Source organism: Gopherus evgoodei, chromosome 1 (assembly GCF_007399415.2).
Source record: "Gopherus evgoodei ecotype Sinaloan lineage chromosome 1, rGopEvg1_v1.p, whole genome shotgun sequence".
Lineage (NCBI taxonomy): Eukaryota > Metazoa > Chordata > Testudines > Testudinidae > Gopherus > Gopherus evgoodei.
Window position 1 is genome coordinate 177,495,013 of NC_044322.1, and position 19,236 is coordinate 177,514,248.

Sequence of the window (19,236 nt, forward strand, 5' to 3'; positions counted from 1 at the left end):
ATTGATGAAATGATTGAAGGAGGAAAACATGAATTTCCAATTGAGTCAAATAAAAATTATTTTTTTTTCATTTTGCAAAAAAAAAATGAAGAAAAGATTTCCACCCACCCTAGTTTTGAGCATAGTTCTAACAAGAAGTGAATATTCAGTTTTCATATTTCTGAACTTATTCACCCTTCTGTACTAACATTCACCTTTCTTATGTGTTTTTCAGCTATTATTTATTATCTCAGAGCATGTAAAAACATCATAAGCAAGTTAGACATACAACTCACACAAATGTTGTGTAATCAGGCTTGTGCTGGAGTCTCAAAGGCAAGTCAGTTTTCCTTTGTAATATAATTTTCTTTTTTTCCCCTTTTCTTATCTCAATTATTATTTCAGTGAAGTGTTTGCCTCCTGAGGAACCTTGTGCTGATGCCATAAACTGCATAAGTAAAGACTTATTTTGTGATGGAGTACCAAACTGCCCAGATGGTTCAGATGAATCTGAAAAAATATGTGGTAAGAATGTAAAGCTCTGAATCAATCTTAATATCTGCTTGTACTTGTCAATATATTAAACAACAAAAGTATCTTCCAAACCAATCCCAATAGAAATGATAAATAGAATTCAAGAAGATATTTTACTCTTCAAGAAATGTATGAAACTACAGATTGACTTGATATTTTTATGAATATTTGTATGGTATAATGCTGAATAAGCATAAGCCAGTTATATTCATGTAATGGAAAAGTCGTTATCAAATAATTTATCAACGATAGCCAACATTGTGCTATCAAATTACGTTGCTATGCAGCTGCAGAACCACATACCTCATCTCCAGGATGCATTAATCTTAATTTCTTGGTGGAACCAGTACAAAGATGTCTCTTGTGACCAGGGGCGGATCCAGGCACCAACACGCCAAGCACATGCCTGGGGTGGCAAGCCACGAGGGGCGCTCTGCCAATCGCCGCGAGGGCGGCAGGCAGGTTGCCTTCATCGGCATGCTTGCGGAGGGTCCGCTGGTCCCGCAGCTTTGGCGGATCTCCTGCAGGCATTCTGCCAAATCCACGAGACCGGGGACCTCTCGCAGGCAAGCTGCCGAAGGCAGCCTGTCTGCTGTGCTTGGGGAGGCAAAATACCTAGAGCCGCCCCTGCTTGTGACAGTTGATAATAGTATCCTACTTCAATCTGATATTCTTCCAGTGCTTACTGTTCTTAATTAGCTTTTAATACTGTTGACCAGGGGGATTCTACTGAACTGAGGCAATTTATAGGTCTTTCTTTATTATCTCAAACCTGGTTTTCATCTTACTAGAATGTTTGCAATGGAACTTGTGACAAATTTATGTTACCAATCTGCCTGGGGTGTCAGGTGATCAGGCTGAGGCCTTAGGATCTTTAGGGGAGGAGATGAAGAAAGCACCAAGTGTCTAATTTTAAAGCTTTATTAATAAGATAATAAAATAACAGCAGTGAGTGTTGGAACTGCTCCCATATCACACAGAGGAAGCAAGAAAGCATTAGTACCCCAGCCCTAACCCACTTTCATACTCACACACACACACAACCCGAGGCTGACCAAGCCTGCATGTAATGTAAGAAGAAGAGGGAGAGGTGAATGGAGTTCTTATCCCATGCACGGGTCATCCAGGGTCCACTGTGATCTCTGTCTTGCTTTGGCTCTCAGAAGGGCTTTTAAGTCCTGGGTTCTTTTGGGGGTGTTTTGTACAGGGACTTCTGCTCCAGATGTTCTTTGTATCAGTCTAAACTGGCTTTCTGTGGCCTTCTCAGCTTTTCTCCAAACTTTTTCCCTCATTGACCTTGTTGTCTCACTCCTTTTCTCAGACCCTGCAATTTGTTCAGCCACTCTCCTGTCTCATGGCTGGTCAGATGGTGTGGGGGTGGTGGACTCTCCCCCTTCTTCTGGGCAGGTAGCAGAATGTGTGCAATGGCCTTGGGCTGGAGTCAGTTCCTTATCTTTGGGTGTAGCTGGAACATCAAGTTAACCTGTTCTTTTCTCCTTTCCTCCTCCTCCAGCCTTTTGTCACCTGTAAAGAAACTTTTCACTCCACACTCACATCTTTAACCCTTAACCCTTCCCAGAATGCCTTGTGATGCTTGCAACAGTATTAGCAACATACAGTGCTGATCTGTCTCCCCAGGGGACCAGTGGGTTGTGACAAACTGATCAAATAGTACCAAAAATGACTCATGAACATCTTAAGTATAGGCCTGATGTCAAATGGTGCTGAGCCTCTTCTTCAAGATGTTGACTGCTCTTGTTATGGGCTAACTGCATCTCTGCCCCCTTCTGGTCTCTCTCATCCCTTGCTCTTACCTGTCTTAGGGTGGAATCTCACTCTTCTCCTCACACTTAGCTCAAAACCAAGTTATACTCCCCTCTGAGAACCACTACTTATCACTCTGCAGGTCCATCAGGGTTTTGGACACCTGAGTTTCCTCCTTTCAGGGACTTGTGACTTGTGTTAGTGACCATCTTGGAAAAAAATATAGTTCTTTAACAATTGGAACAAAACACTAGAGGAAAAAAAGCTGTTTAAAACAACAAAAAGCCACCACACATTCTTAAATCTCTTGTAACCTTGCACTTGACTACAAACTAAGCCAAATAGGCTTCATTCCAGGCATCAATTCCCATTAAATCAGTGGAATTGGAGGGAATTCAGTAGTTTGTGCAATTGGGCCTTTGACTAAGAACAATGTTTGATGCAATAGTTCCTGCCAATGATTTAGCTAAAGTTTGTACAGTGGTCTGAAGCCATACATAAATGTTCCATGTTATCGGTAATACAAAGTATTCTGCTTGCTACAATTAAAGAAATAAACTCATCTTTTTCTCTCTCTCTTTTTTTTTTACAGTAATTGCATATGTTTTTCATTACAATAAATAACACTTTTTCATAGCATCATAAAATGCAGGGCTGGAAGGGACATTGAGAGTCATCAAGTCCAGCCCTCTGCACTGAGGCAGGACCACGTTTGCTTGTGAGGTCAATTTTGCTCACAAATTTTACTTATGTTTTGTAGAGAACTAATAGAAACACTTGTAAAATAAGAGAGAATTCAGTGGACTCTTTGAATGCTCAATTCCTTTGAAAAATTAGAACATTATTTCTTACTTATAGCAATATTTCTTTAGATTGCATTGAATATGTAAAAATGAGTCCAAACTTGCATGGGTCTTTAAGACAGAGATGATGTGCAATTATGTCACACAGGAGCTTGATATAGAGTATTCACAAAGCAAAATCGAGGAGTTACAGCCTGTTCTAGGGAGTTACTGGTGGTATCCTTTTCCTTTTAATTTGTGCCTGGTGGATCAAGCATCCAACCTATTCTTTTCAGTTCACATTTTCACTGAAAGCTGCTCTTCACAGCCTGGGGGAAAATAAAAGTCTGGTTTCAGGACAACATGTTATTCGGCCTGTCACCCTTATTTTAGATTTTGATTCTTAAATCTTATGCTCAAAAGTGAAGAGCTTTTCCAGGCTTTTATATTTAGGTTTCTTAGCAACATTTGCAGAGCCAGTGTACAGAATGGCAATAAGTCGTGTGCACATTTGGGAGACCTGCCAAGTTTTCCACCTCTTTGATTTTTCACTCCTGTCCCATCCCCCAGAGTGACTTAATACAGCCATATAATAGCTAAAGTTGTCTAGCTTTTCAGAAGTGCCACAGAGTTTTACAATGAGATTTATAGCCAATTTATAATTCTTGTTGCAAGTGCTTTTGCACACAAAAAGTGCTATTTCCCTTTGAACAACTAAACTTGATTTCTCCTTCCCCCCTCCCACGCTTCCCCGGTTTATTTCTCCCTCTAGTGTTACTGAGTTTAGCATATGCTAGAGATGTATAGATACATTACAGGAAAGGTGAAATTCTAACAGTTTCTTCCTGCCTTTGACAAAGTGTAGTGAAATCTATAAGCTTTTAAGCAGAGATTCAGACAACAGATGATGAAAAATACATTCATTTTCTAGTTTTATCAATAAAATATTTCCTTCTGGCTCTGCTGTGGGCAGCAGTATCAACAGGCAATACTGAAGGGCAGATAGAAATAGCCGCTAAGGAGTCTCCAGAGAAGTAGGGAAAGCCTAAACTGTTTATATTATTAAATAGTTTTGTTGGAAACGCAGCAGTATAGCTCATCAGTCTAAGGAAAGGGAATCTGGAGGCTCATCCCTTGGGGGCATTATTTTTCATAATGGGCACTAACAACCCTGTTTTTGTCTACCGTAATACACCTACTTCAAGCATTGCTACTTTGCTAAAAGAGATTAACCTACGTTAGCGGTGAAGAAATAAACCTTCATTGGCAGGTAAAGATTCTGCACATGAAACAGATAGGCTGGATCCTACTCTTTTGACGTTAATGGGAGTTTTGTCATTCACTTAAATGAGAGCAGAATTAAATCCTAAATGCACCCAGCCCCCAAGACAAGTGGCTGGAGCTGTCCAGATTCTCCTGGGATGGAGAAACAACAAGAGCAATCTCCAGGATACCACACATTGGACCAAAAGAACCTTTTTCTGTCCCAGCAAGGGAAGCAGCTGGAGCTTCTCAGAGGCTCCAGCAATGAGGCAGAAGAAGTTAAAATGACAGCTGAGACTCTGCCTTGCCCTGACCAGAGATGCCTCCTTTCTCTGCAAGGGAAGTAGTTGGAATAGCCCAGAGTAACCAGTGAGGTGGCTAGGGAAATCAAAAGGGACAACTCCAGCTAGCCCTGTGCCAGTACCTTTAAACACTAACCCTTTGTGACTGTTGGGGAAATCGCCTGATTGGATAGGTGCATTTATGCTTTAATGCCCTTGTGTTTTGTAGTTCTCTTACAGTCAGTCTAAGGTCTGTGATGGGGAGAGTTGGATGAGGGGCAGATAGTAAGAGAGAGCAGATAAAGGAAAGGGGGATGGGAGAGGAGCAAAAGGATATTGTTGAACAAACAAAGCATATGCCAAACTTTGCCGTAGTCATGATGGAGTGATAACTCTGCGAGGCTGGCACCTATTTTGCTACACCTCTATAAGAAAATACCACATCTTTATGCACTTTATAAATTTAGCACATTATTATTATTATTATTAATGGGATAATAGCCACATCCATATTAGTAAAGATAAAAATTTCTTACTAACAATACATAACTTGTTATGGTCTGTATCAAAATGACCAACTTTCTCTTGCACCCTGAGTAATATGTGGCATTTGTGACAAAGTTCCTCCTCTACCTTGGTGAGTCCTGTGCTTATTGGTAGATTTGCTCACCTCAGTGATCTTCCCCACAGTATGGATCAGCTCCTCCTGTGTCTGATCAGGAGTTGGGAGGTTTGGGGGGAACCCGGGCCTGCCCTCTGCTCTGGGTTCCAGCCCAGGGCCCTGTGGATTGCAGCTGTCTATAGTACCTCTTGTAACAGCTGCATGACAGTTACAATTCCCTGGGCTACTTCCCCATGGCCTCCTCCAAACACCTTCTTTATCCTCATCACAGGACCTTCCTCCTGGTGTCTGATAATGCTTGTACTTCTGGTGTCTGATAACGCTTGTACTCCTTAGTCCTCCAGCAGCACACCCTCTCACTCTCAGCTCCTTGTGCCTCTTGCTCCCAGCTCCTCATACGCACTTCCTCTCCTCTGGCTCCTCCTCACCTGACTGGAGTGAGCTCCTTTTTAAACCCAGGTGCCCTGATTAGCCTGCCTTGATTGGCTGCAGGTGTTCTAATCAGCCTGTCTGCCTTAATTGGTTCTAGCAGGTTCCTGATTACTCTAGTGCAGCCCTTGCTCTAGTCACTCAGGGAACAGAAACCTGCTTCTTCAGTGGCCAGTATATTTGCCCTCTACCAGACTCCTGTACCCCACTGGCCTGGGTCTGTCACACATTGCATTTAAAATATAGTAACTGTCCATTTTTCAAGTAAAATATCTAAATGGTAAATAGAAAGCGTAGGGGAAAACACTTATGTTATTTTAAAAATAAGACTACCATAACGATCAACATCAGTGAGGGTACAGGAAGAGTATTTAAAATAAGATTTGGACAATCTCTCTGTTTTAGCAAAAAAAAAAACTTTATGAAATTCAAAACGTGTAAACATAAAACTTTGTCCATTTTCATGAGTTCTTACTGGGCTTTTTGCATTTGTGTTTTTGCTTAAATTCAGTGATTAAAAAAAAAGGTGTGAACCACATCCTTCATGAGTTCAAGGATGAATGAGCAGTAGGAAATATGAACTCTAAAGGCAAGATCTTGTTTCTCTGCAAATGCACTTAATAATAATAAAACAGGAAAAGAGAATACAAAAAAAGAATGGCTAGATAAGCAGTGTTGTCTCTGACTACTGTACAATGTTTTCCATAAGATGTCAGTGAGACAAAAAAAAAATCAAGCTTGTATAGGAGTTAGAGATAGGAAAAATCTATTGGGTCATTTAGCTCAAACCCTGTCAATGCAGGATTGTTCCCTATAATACATTTTCAAAATTGTGGATGTAAGCCTTTTTCTGAGTCCAGTTTTAATTCAGGCAATACCTTCAAATTTCATATTGTTCTATTGCAAATATTAATGATTATTTCTTTACAGCTACAACTTGTGATGGAAAATTTATGTTGACTGGCTCCTCTGGATCTTTCCACTCTATTAATTATCCAAAGCCTTATAATTCAAACATCATTTGTCAGTGGATTATACGGTAAGTAGCTTCAAAACATGTTGTTACCTAGCATCTATTTGATTGTAAGGTGTTCTCATTTCCTATATATCAGAACTTATTCCTTGTATTTTGTATTCTCTGTTAAGATGTCCCTGTAAAATGTACAATAGAAATTTCTTCCATTTCTGTACACAGCTTTCTTTAAAAAAAAAAGGCACAAACTTCAAGAGTGAAATATACCATCAGTTTTCTAACTTAAGATATTTGATGCATAAGGTGGTAGGGATGGCGTGAGAAACCTTGGGTACTGAATTTCTGTATATGGAAGTACATGTCTGCTCTGGATAATTTGGGTGTATTGCCACTCAATTGACTCTCCATAGTGCAGAATGTTGTCTTTTATAAAATATTACTGGAAATATTACATTCAAAACAGTAGTTTTGAAAGAGATAACGCTATTGTTGATGAGTGGGATTTTCAGATATGCCTAAGTGACTTAGGGACACCATTCTCTGCTGGAACTCAATGGGACTTCTGTTCCTAAGTCACTTTGGCCAGCTCTTCAAAGGTTTTTAGGCAGTTAACTCCCATTGATTTCAACGGGACTTATCTTCAAGGATCTGGGCCTTAGTTGCTTCTGAAAATCCCACTCCATGCCAAGTGGCAAACTCAAAAGTACTTTGAGAGGCAAAGGCTCTTGTAATGGCTTTGTAAAAGATGGCAGTCTTGTGATCTTCATGTACTCAATGAGTGTGATTAATTTGGGAGTTAGACACCCAAATTCTACTGAAACTCAATAGCAATTGGGATCTTGAATCACACAGGCTCCTTTGAAAGTCCCAGTCTTTGAGGTTGTTCTGTCACAGCAGGTCCTTAACTTGCCCATTTATCTCAACTAGTCAGCAGCACATTTAAGTCTTGTGTTTTCCTTTTTATAAACACATTCACCACTCTTCAGCTTCTGATATCTGCAGTGCCATTCACTAGTAATTTCTGGCAAACAGTAATAATCAGATATAGTGGGTACTATATATTAAGGGTCAGATTTTATCTTCAGATGCATGACAACTTGTGCTCCTGAGCCTGATGTTTCCTAGAATTTGAAGCATGGTGAATAATTGTCTGGATTATGCTACCTCCAGGTAGGCTAGTGAGGGGACCATATGCTACACTCTTTGAAATGTTGCTGTAGAAGCTATGATTACTCCAAGAGGAATTATGATTATGCATATGTGTCCAAATATGAACTGCTATTACCTAGCCCCTAGAGCAGTAGTTCTCAACCAGGGGTACATGTACCCCTGTGGGTACACAATGGTCTTCCAGTGGATACATCAACTGTTCTAGATATTTGCCTAGTTTTACAGCAGGCTACATAAAAAGCACTAGTGAAGTCAAAACAAAAAAATTCATACAGATAGTCATTTGTTTATACTGCTCTATATACTATACACCAGAGACTGGCAACCTTTGGCACGCAACCCACCAAAGCAAGCCCCCTGGCAGGCCAGGCCGGTTTGTTTACCTGCGCCGTCCGCAGGTTCAGCCAATTGCAACTCCCACTGGCAGCAGTTCGCCACTCCAGGCCAATGGGGGCTGCGGGAAACGGCTTGGGCCAAGGGATGTGCCGGCTGCCGCTTCCCTCCACTCCCATTGCCTGGAGTGGTGAACCGTCTCCAGTGAGAGTTGTGTTTCCTTTTCTATTTGTTTCCTTAACAAAGACATAATTTCATTTTTTTTACTAAAAGCATAAACATAATGTGATACCAACAGTGTAGTCAATTTCCCTCCATCATATTTAATTACACAAGTCCTCCCCCAGTGCATTTACTTTTCACAGCATTCTTCATTTTTTTCATTTTCATAAATATATTTATTTATGTTTCTATCTGTGCACAGCCACAAAAGAAAAATAAAAAGGAGTACAAGCTGCATGAAACCTTTTTCCATGTGTATCTCCTAACTGGTTCTGACAGACATGTTGAGACTGTTGCTTTCAAATTGCATTTGGACTTCCGCTGGGAATCAACCACAGACAAGAACAAATTAATAGTTCTGTTGGAAAGATTAATTGATTTTGGCAGTGGACTTATGGATCTTGGACCATCATGTATTTCTGATGGGGAGAGTACAGAGAGAATCATTTAGAAAAAATATGGAGAATGTGATGTGGGGGAATAGGATGCAGCACTTGTGATATTGAATTGGTGCAACAGATTGCTGTGCAGAACCACCCAGAGGATTCAAGGGGTCTGGAGAAGGGACGGGTCTTCGGTGGCAATTCAGCAGCGGGTCCCTCTCAGAGGGAAGGACTTACCGCTGAATTGCTGCCAAAGAATGAAGCGGCAGCAGTAGAGCAGCCTAAGGGCCACCAATCGCAGCTTCTTTTTTCTTTCCCTGCTGCTTGCAGCGCTTGTACTTACCGGGCGGTGCTCCGAGGCTTCGGCAGCAGTTCAGCTGCAGGTCCTTCACTCGCTCCGAGTCTTCTGCTGCACTGAAGGACCCACCACTGAAAACCCAGAGCAAATCGTGGGGCTCGATGCAAATTGTCCCACTTACCATCCCCACCCCCAGGCAGCCCTGTTGCTGTGCAATGCTTAGAAGTGAGGGCATAGAGCCAACTCATAGGTTAAACAACACCGGTTCTTCTGAACTTAAATTGTGGTTTTGGAACAAGGAGGAAGGTAGCATGGACTAAGTGACAGATTCTGAAATCTTTACTCTTGTTGATTATCACAATACTCCACAAAAGTTCATTTGACTTAAATGAGGCTACTTGGGGATTAAGGTGATACTCATCATAAGCCAAGTATCAGAAGATGGCCACAAATTAGCAACCAGTTTCAAAAAAGAGCTACCCATTTCAACTTCTGATTCCAAATTATTAGAAGGTTCAAACCCTGAAGTACACGTTTAGGTATGTAAGGAATCTGTAGGCTCTGGTAGTAACCAAGGTTATGAGTTATCACTATATAAGAATTTACCCAAGCATTAAAACCTTTTAGAAAAAATAGAACAAATGGCAAAGATAATAAAAACTCAAGGTCTAACAACTAGGTTTCTTCAACAGTTTGAGAAAAATCAGAGTTGCTGTAGGCTTTTGCAGGAGTGTATGGATGGAGCTAAAGAGACTTCCACTTTTTCCTGTCTGTGAATAAATTAATTAAAAATTTATTCAGTATCAAACACTGATATTATATGATGTGCCAGATATAGTAGTGAAATAGGGAACTTAATTAAATCTATTATTATGATTAAAATGTATATAAAAGGAAAGGCAACTATAGGTGATACAGTTTGGGGCAAAATATTGAAGACTTTAATGACAGGGTTTATTCATGGGCAGTATTGTCAGGAAAGAAAGTGGTTGTGTTTATATTGATCTATTTTAGTTTAAGTGATAAAATAAGCCTAATGTTTGCAATTAAGCACGCTTATGCTGTCAAGCTAATGAAATACACCTGTAGTGAGAGCTGGTAATAAATAAAAGAAATTGAAACTGAAGAGTGAGTTTATAAGGACAGTTGAGCAAGGAGTGGAATAATCAGAAATGTAACTGGTTATATATATTGCATGGACTCAGCTCAGCCATACATACCAAGGTCTCACCATTGTTGCTGAAAGAAGGAGAACAGAAATGGAAGATTTATACAGCTGTTTTGGCCCGTTGGAAAACAACAGTTCTTGAACTGATTTTGCATTGTATAAAGGACTGTTATAACAAGTTTAAAGAGTATCAAAGAATACAGAGGGACTTTGTATAAATGATATGAACTTTGGAGATTTCAGCAACTAGTAGAGAGTTGCTGGAGAAGCTGCAACTTGAGCAAGCATAACTTCAAAGTTGGCCAAAAGATGTACCGCAAAGGGGGTCACAGAAAGCAATTTCTGGTGGTTAGTTGCTGACCAGAGCAAACCAGCTAGTGTTCAAGATACGTCTCAAGATGTTTGCATCAACAGCTATGACCTAACTTGCTGTACACAATCTGGTGTAACAAAGCATATTGCATAAAGCGCCTGGAAAATTCCAATCCCGGTTGCAAGAACTCAAAAGCTGATATCTCGTTCCCTGAGAGGATGATGAGAAAGGACAACTCTTATTTTGGTTGGTCATTTCAAATCTTCTGAAGTCGTATGGGTCACCATCTAATTGGTCCATTCCAGCACCTCCAAGAAAAGAGATAAAGTTGAACCACGTCGCAGAAATGGGTTCAAAAGGCCTGTCCCCAATAGAAATGGGATCAAAGGGCCTGTCTCTTTCAGTACATCGGTTCCTGAAAACCAAAGGCATCTGGACTAAGGTCCTGGACCAGCCACCAGGGACTCTTCCTGCTGACATTAAGAATCTATCTCAGATAGAAGTCTTTAACTGAATGTTTCTATTTTCCAGAAATTCTGGTTGCCTACTAGCCCACTGGGGAGAAACTATAGTTGTGTCTGTCTTTTGCTCCATCTGTGTTTGCAATGTGAACACCTACTGTGAATAATAACTGAGCTAAAAAGCTGACCACTAAGCAAAGATCAGGTGATACAGATTTTCTCTTAGATGATGACCCAAATTAGTCAACTGACCACTTCTTGAAACTAGGTACCTACTTAGTAAGGAAGTGTACATGCTTGTATATGTGCTTTAAAGAGTGTCAGAGTTATAGTGTGTGTCCTTGCTTTGTAATATGTTCCAATCAAGATTATTGTAAAGTAGCTTTAGAAACGAAAAAGTTTTGTTGTTAACTAAGATTGTAAAAAAGAAGTGCATTCAGCTACCATAATGAATGGTTGCATACTGCCTTTTAAATTCTAGGTGTATACAGACATAAAATGAGACCAAGTATACAAGATTCATGTACTACACTCAGTCTATACAGTTTGTCATAAAGGTATGAGTTTGTTAGATGGTTAGGAGTGTTAATTAGATCCTGGGGCTAATATAATTCATTGGAACGTAGGTTATAACAGTTGACTACTATAGATTCATTGGGAAAGAGAGGTTGGTGAATTGTTATGAAAGTAACTGACCAAACTGCAGGGCCTTGTTCTGAGCGATTCCTGGTCAAATATCTAAACTAGGTCACCTTCCCAAGATAGTAATTGAGGATAAATATTATTTTCTATTGTGGTTGTTTAATTTGAGTCTGAAAATCTGAATGGTTATATCAACCAATTTTTTAGTTTGTGTTATCCAAATCATAGTCCAACATTAGTTTTGTTTCCCTGTATCTTATTATATTAGTTGCTGCTGGTAAGGATATTTAATAAAAATCTATACAACTAAAATTCAACTCTCAAGTCCATTTCTCTAGTTAAGCAAAATTAAAAGAACCCTAAAAAAGGTGGTATGGATAATCAGTTAAGCAGTTGCTTAAGTGAGGTTTGTTTTGTATGCTATCTTTCCTCCAGTTTCCACTGTTGAAGAGGGTTCCTGTCTGTTCTCTTTTGCTATTATACAAAGTGTCATACTTCATCTAAAATTTCACCATGATTAGCACAGATTAGAAAAGCTGATAATGCAATTCCCATAACCTTTCTGAACTATCCATTAAACAGCCTTCATATGAACAGTTCATTTACTACAGAAAAGGTAAATTACTGAAGCATATAATCTTACTTTTTTCTTTTGTTTTTTGTTATTTTAGTACAAATCAAGGATTATCCATTAAACTAAACTTCACTTCCTTTGATACCCAACAATATGCGGACGTTTTAAATATTTATGAAGGTACAGGACCAAGCAAGATTTTAAGAGGTAAGGCAGGATTACTTTTCAATCATTATTATATTTTGAGGTGAATCAAATGCATGTATATAGTTGTCCAAATTACCTTTTTCTCTGTAGATTTCTGATCTAAACATATTTGCTTACTCATATAAAGTAATTTGCTAATTTTTTTCTAAGATACAAAGGAGAGAGTCACTTTTTAATGCTTTATTTGGTTTACATTCTAAATAAATCAGAAGATCACCAAGGCATAGTATTTACCACTGTGTCCTATTTTAAAGAAGTGGGATTTCACCTGTATTTTACCTGAAAAAACCATTTAAGCAAAAGATGGTTACTCACCTTTGTAACTGTTGTTCTTCGAGATGTGTTGCTCATATCCATTCCAGTTAGGTGTGCGCGCTCGTCGGAAGATTTTTACGCTAGCAATTCCGGTGGGTCGGCAGGTCGCCCCCTGGAGTGGCACCGCCATGGCGCTGGATATATGCCCTGGCCGACCCGTCCGCTCCTCAGTTCCTTCTTGCCGGCTACTCTGACAGTGGGGAAGGAGGGCGAATGTGGAATGGATATGAGCAACATATCTCAAAGAACAACAGTTACAAAGGTGAGTAACCATCTTTCTTCTTCGAGTGATTGCTCATATCCATTCCAGTTAGGTGATTCCCAAGCCTTACCTATGCGGTGAGGTCAGAGTGAGATGTCGCAGAGTGCAATACGGCGGAGCCGAAGGCTGCGTCATCCCTAGACTGCTGAACCAGGGCATAGTGGGAGGCGAAAGTGTGGACCAAGGACCAGGTCGCTGCACGGCAGATTTCATAAATGGGAACATGAGCGAGGAAAGCAGCTGATGATGCTTGAGCCCTGGTGGAGTGCGCAGTCACGTGGCCAGATGGGACGTGAGCCAAGTCGTAACAGGCGTGGATGCACGATGTTACCCAGGAGGAAATCCGCTGTGAGGAGACAGGAAGCCCTTTAATCCGCTCAGCCACCGCGACAAATAGTTGGGGGGTTCTGCGGAATGGCTTAGTTCGTTCTGTATAAAACGCAAGCGCTCTATGAACGTCTAGGGAGTGTAGCTGCTGCTCCCTGCGAGACGCATGCGGTTTTGGGAAGAAGACAGGGAGGAAGATCTCCTGGTTAACGTAGAAGGCCGATACCAGCTTGGGGAGAAAGGCCGGATGTGGCCATAACTGCACCTTGTCCCTGTGGAACACCGTATACGGGGGGTCCACCATGAGGGCCCAAAGTTCCGAAACTCTTCTCACGGAATTGATGGCCACCAGGAAAGTGGTTTTCCAGGAGAGGTAGAGAAGGGAGAACCTTGCTAACGGTTCAAACGGAGGGGACATGAGTCTGGCAAGAACCAGGTTAAGATCCCATGTTGGTGCAGGACGGCGTACCTGAGGGTAGAGGCGCTCTAGGCCCTTAAGGAACCTAGACACCATCAGATGGGAAAACACCTAGCGGCCATCCTCTCCTGGGTGGAATGTAGAGATGGCCGCCAAGTGGACCCTCAGAGATGATACCGCCAAGCCCTGTTGTTTGAGGGACCAGAGGTAATCCAAGATGTTAGATATGGATAGCTCGGCGGGAAGGAAGTTCCGCTCCACGCACCAGCAAGCAAAGCGCTTCCACTTGGCCAAATATGTAGCTCTAGTGGAAGACTTCCTGCTACCTAGGAGTACCTGCTGCACCGGGGTGGAGCAACGCAGCTCAGAGTGAGTCTGCCACGCAGGAGCCACACCGTGAGGTGGAGCGACTGGAGGTCCGAGTGATGGAGCTTGCCGTGGTCCTGGGTAATCAGGTCCAGGTGAAGAGCCAGGGGAACAGGGTCAGCTACGGACAGGTCTAGCAGCATGGTGTACCAGTGCTGCCAAGGCCACGGTGGAGCTATCATGATCAAGTGGGCTTTTAGTAGGACCCTGTGGACGAGTGGAAACAGTGGAAAGGTGTAGAGCAGGTGCGTCGTCCACGGCACGAGGAAGGCGTCCACCATTGAATCCGGTGAGAGACCTTGAAAGGAGCAGAACGTCTGGCATTTCCTGTTCCCTCGGGGTGAAAAGAGGTCTATCCGGGGAAACCCCCACTTCCGGAAGAGTGGAAGGGGCAACGTCTGGGCGAAGCAACCATTCGTGGGACAGGAAGGATCTGCTGAGGTGATCTGCCAGCGTGTTCGGAACTCCTTGGAGAAAGGACGCAACGAGGTGTATAGAATGGGCTATGCAGAAGTCCCATAGTTGTAAGGTTTCCTGGCACAGGGGAGAAGATCTCGTGCCACCCTGTTTGTTTATATAGTGCATGGCTGTTGTGTTGTCGGTGAATACCGACACACAACGGCCCTGCAAGTGTTGTCGGAAAGTCTGACAAGCGAGGCGGACCACTCTCAGCTCTCGGACGTTGATGTGGAGACCCAGCTCGTGAGGTGACCAACGGCCTTGGATGCATAGGTGCCCGAGGTGATCCCCCCAACCGAGGGATGATTCATCCGTTGTCAGGAACATCGAGGGCTGGGGCGGATGGAATCGGAGCCCCGCACACACCATGGAAGGATCCAGCCACCACTGGAAGGAGTCCAGCACGGTCGAGGGAATGGTGACGACCATGTCCATAGGATCCCTGGCTGGACGGTATTGCGAGTTGAGCCAGGATTGGAGGAGCCGTAGGCACAGTCTTGCATAGTTCGTTACAAATGTGCAGGCTGCCATGTGGCCCAAGAGAGCGAGGCAAGTGCGTACCGAAGTTAACGGCGCCTCTTGCAGCCTCAGATGATCGCCGTGAAAGCCTGGAACCGCGGCAGTGGTAGGCAGGCTTTGGCAAGAGTCGAGTCCAAGGTGGCCCCAATAAACTCTATCCTCTGAGTGGGGATTAGAGTCAATTTTTCCACATTGATCATTAGACCTAGATGTAGGAAAAGGTTCTTGACAATGCGGACGTGACTGAGGACTCGCATCTCGGAGGTCCCGCAGATAAGCCAGTCGTCTAGATACAGAAAGACCTGTATCTGACTGCAGCAAAGGTGGGCTGCGACTACAGCCATACATTTGGTGAATACCCTTGAGCTGTAGAGAGGTCGAACGGGAGGACCGCGAACTGAAAATGCTGCCGGTTGACCACGAACCGGAGGAACCTCCTGTGAGGCGGAAAGATAGCTATGTGGAAGTAGGTATCTTGCATGTCGAGGGCGGCATACCAGTCTCCAGGATCCAGGGATGGGATAATGGTCCCCAGGGATACCATACGGAACTTCAACTTTACCATGTATTTGTTGAGTTCCCGCAGATCGAGGATTGGTCTGAGACCTCCCTTTGCCTTGGGGATCAGGAAGTAGCGGGAATAAAACCCTTTGCCCTGTTCATGCTCTGGTACCTCCTCTATGGCTCCTTTGGCGAGGAGCGCTTGCACCTCCTGTAGGAGGAGTTGCTCGTGAGAGGGGTCCCTGAAGAGGGATGAGGGACGAGAGTGGAAGGGGGGGTTTGAAATAAATTGCAGATGGTATCCAAGTTCCAACATGCATAAGACCCAACGATCTGATGTTAGCTGGGACCACGCAGGGAGGAAGAAGGAAAGCCGGTTGGAAAAGGGCGGGGACAGATCCTTTAAAGAAACTGGTACAATGCCCTCGGGCGCACCTTCAAAAGGAAGGTTTTGGCCCAGGGGGAGGCTTGGAGGAGCTTTGATTCTGGCCCCCTTGGTTACCTGATTGTCTCCGGTGGCCGTTTCTGCCTCCCCGTCTGGCAAAGTCCTGTCTCTGCTGGGATTGAGGGTAAGGGCGGTGCTGTTGGGGTCGGAAGAGCCTGCGCTGAGTTACAGGCGTGTGCATCCCTAACAAACGCATAATGACCCTGTTGTCTTTTAGGCTCTGCAGCCTAGGGTCAGTTTTGTCCGAAAATAGCCCTTGACCCTCAAATGGAAGCTCCTGAATTGTGTGCTGAAGCTCCAGGGGGAGGCCAGAGACCTGCAGCCACGAGATACGGTGCATAGTCACGCCAGAGGCCAGAGTCCAGGTGGCTGAGTCCGCAGCTTCCAGGGAAGCTTGGAGGGAAGTTCTCACGACCTTTTTCCCCTCGTCGAGGATCGCTGAGAACTCCTGTCGTGCATCCTGTGGAAGCAGCTCCTTAAATTTGTCCCCTGCTGCCCAGATATTGTAGCTATAGTTGCTAAGGAGGGCTTGCTGGTTGGACACCCGGAGCTGGAGAGCTCCCGCAGAGTAAACTTTACATCCAAGCAAGTCCATACATCTCGCGTCCTTCGATTTAGGAGCTGGGGCCTGCTGGCCATGGCGCTCCTTCTCGTTAACCGACTGGACAACGAGGGAGCAAGGAGGAGGATGTACATATAGATTTTCATAGCCCTTTGATGGCACCATGTACTTGCGCTCTACTCCTCGTGTAGCTGGCAGAACAGAGGCTGGAGACTGCCATATTATAGTGGCATTGGCCTGTATGGTTTTTATAAATGGGAGAGCCACTCTAGTGGGGGCATTGGATGACAGTATGTCCACCACTGGATCTTGGACCTCTGGGACCTCCTCGGCTTGTAAATTCATGTTCTGCGCAACACGCTTGAGGAGGTCCTGGTGGGCCCTGAGGTCAATTGGAGGAGGGCTGGTCGACAAGGTTCCAGCTACCGCCTCGTCAGGAGAGGACGAAGATGAAAGACATGGAACTAGTGGGTCTGACGAGGGCTCCGCCTGAAGCAAAGTGTCCATCTCCGTGGGGAGATCGGAGTCCTGTGGCTGGGTCACCCCTTCCTCCGTAGCAGGAGGGGGAGGGCGGGTAATCGTGGCCTCCAGTGCCCTGTGTTCCGAAGCCATCGACCGCGGAGGACCTGGGGGAAGGCCTTGGGCTTGATGGTACGCCCAAGGTGTCCAGAACCCCCACTGCTGCGGACCATGTTCCTGAGGCTGGGGCTCGCTGAACATGGCAGCGGGCACGTCAGTGTCCGGGGCATATATACTATCCACCTGAGAGGACAGGGACGGCTGACGGGAAGGCCATGGAGGAGCCGAGCGAGGCTAGTATGAGTCCCTCGCTCCCGTCATTGGAGATCTCCTCGGTGCCGGGGATCGGTACCAGGAATCGTATCGGTGCCGAGACTGAGACCGGGACCTGCAACCAGCGCGGTGCCAGGAGGTCGACCTGGATCTCGATCGTCTACGACAGGACTGGCTGCGAAAGTCTCGGTGCCGGGAGCGGTGCCTGGAGCCAGAGCAGTACCGAGAATACCGACCGGGATGAGAGGTGGATCTGCGCCGCTAGTACGACCGGTGCCACCTGGATGAGCGGTGCCAGGACTGCAAGCGGCGTTGAGATCGGGACTGGCTGTGAGACCTGGAGCGGTGCCGAGACCTAGATCGGGATCGGTGCCGGCTCGTTGACTCCATCGAAGGAGGCCTCATAGCGGCAGGTTTGCCTCTGGACTGGAGAACTCGCACCGGCAGTGCCGGGGGTTGAGGCAGGGCTGATTCAGTCATGGCAATAAGGTCCCTAGCCGACGAGAATGTCTCCGGCGTGGAGGGGACCGTCAGCTCAACCACGGGTCTCACCGGGGAGCTCTCCTGGACCGGACTCGACGGCCCTCTCAGGACCGGACTCGACGGTACCACAGGCATCGGTGTCACGGCATGGGTAGGTGCCGGGCGATCCGGGCGAGTCTGCACCGAGAGCATGGAAGAGGTTGAAGGCCATGGGTCAGGTCCCTGCACCCGAGAAGGCCAGTGCCGAGGTGTCTTGGTGGGGCCAGGGCGGTCCAGTGCCGGAGAAGCGCTGTCAGCGCTCGGTGCTGAGGACGGAGGGTTAAGGGCTGCCTCCATAAGGAAAGTCTTTAACCGAAAGTTCCTCTCCTTTTTAGTCCACGGCTTAAAGGCCTTGCAAATGCGGCGCTTGTCGGAGATATGCGATTCCCCGAGGCACTTTAAGCAAGAGTCGTGGGGATCGCTTGTGGGCATCTGCTTTTTACAGGCCAAGCACGGTTTAAACCCTGGTGAACCGGGCATGGGCCCGGCACCGGGTGCAGGGAAGGGCTCAAGCCCCAACCCCACTAAACTATGTACAATAACTAACTAACGACTGTAAACTATAAAACTAAGATACTAAGAACTAAGTCAACTATTCACAACTAGAGATTAGACGAACAGAGAGAAGCTAGGGAAGTGGAGGACAGTTAAGCTGTGCTCCACTGTTCCAATGACCGACACAGGCGGTAAGAAGGAAATGAGGAGCAGACGGGTAGGCAGGGGTATATATCCAGCGCCATGGCGGCGCCACTCCAGGGGGCGACCTGCCGACCCACTGGAGTTGCTAGGGTAAAAATCTTCCTACGAGTGTGCACGCGCTGTGCGCACACCTAACTGGAATGGATATGATCAATCACTCGAAGAAAAACTTCCATATTTTGATAAGGGGTTTAAATACATATTTAGAGAAAAAGTTGGGAGGTTTCCTTATCATTATAGTCTTTGTTGCCTTTGTAAGAGAAGGGAAATGTGCACTACAAACAGTGTCTGGATGGAGAAAGGGATATATAGAGACGAAAGATGCAATTCTGCCTCTGTGACATTATCTCACCTCACCCTAATACACACATGGTTACTTTGTGGGGGATAAGGAAGCTTCAGTTGGGAGATCTCTTGGTAGTATTGCTTCTGCAGCAGCCATGCTTCCCAGGAGCTGAAGGAATTGTTGGGGAAAAGATCTGGTGGTAGCATAAAGGCATAGGACACCCATATGCACTTTACCACCATTAGCTCTCTCCAGGATCTGTAGATCCAGGGGATAGAACCTTGGCCTCTTCCACGGGGCACTACATATCCCATGAAGGAAAAATTACAAGGGATTTCCACACAGAGTTTCCGTTCTGCTAAGAA

At 44.8% G+C, this 19,236-nt stretch overlaps 1 protein-coding gene across 1 annotated transcript in view; it reads left to right on the forward strand.

Moving 5' to 3' along the window:
• TMPRSS15 (transmembrane serine protease 15) overlaps positions 1-19,236 on the forward strand; it is a 91,197-nt gene that overhangs the window by 14,905 nt on the left and 57,056 nt on the right. The window contains exons 6-8 of the mRNA XM_030548476.1: positions 385-504; positions 6,585-6,693; positions 12,289-12,398. Coding sequence (XP_030404336.1) covers positions 385-504; positions 6,585-6,693; positions 12,289-12,398 — 339 coding nt within the window. The remainder of the gene's footprint in view (positions 1-384; positions 505-6,584; positions 6,694-12,288; positions 12,399-19,236) is intronic.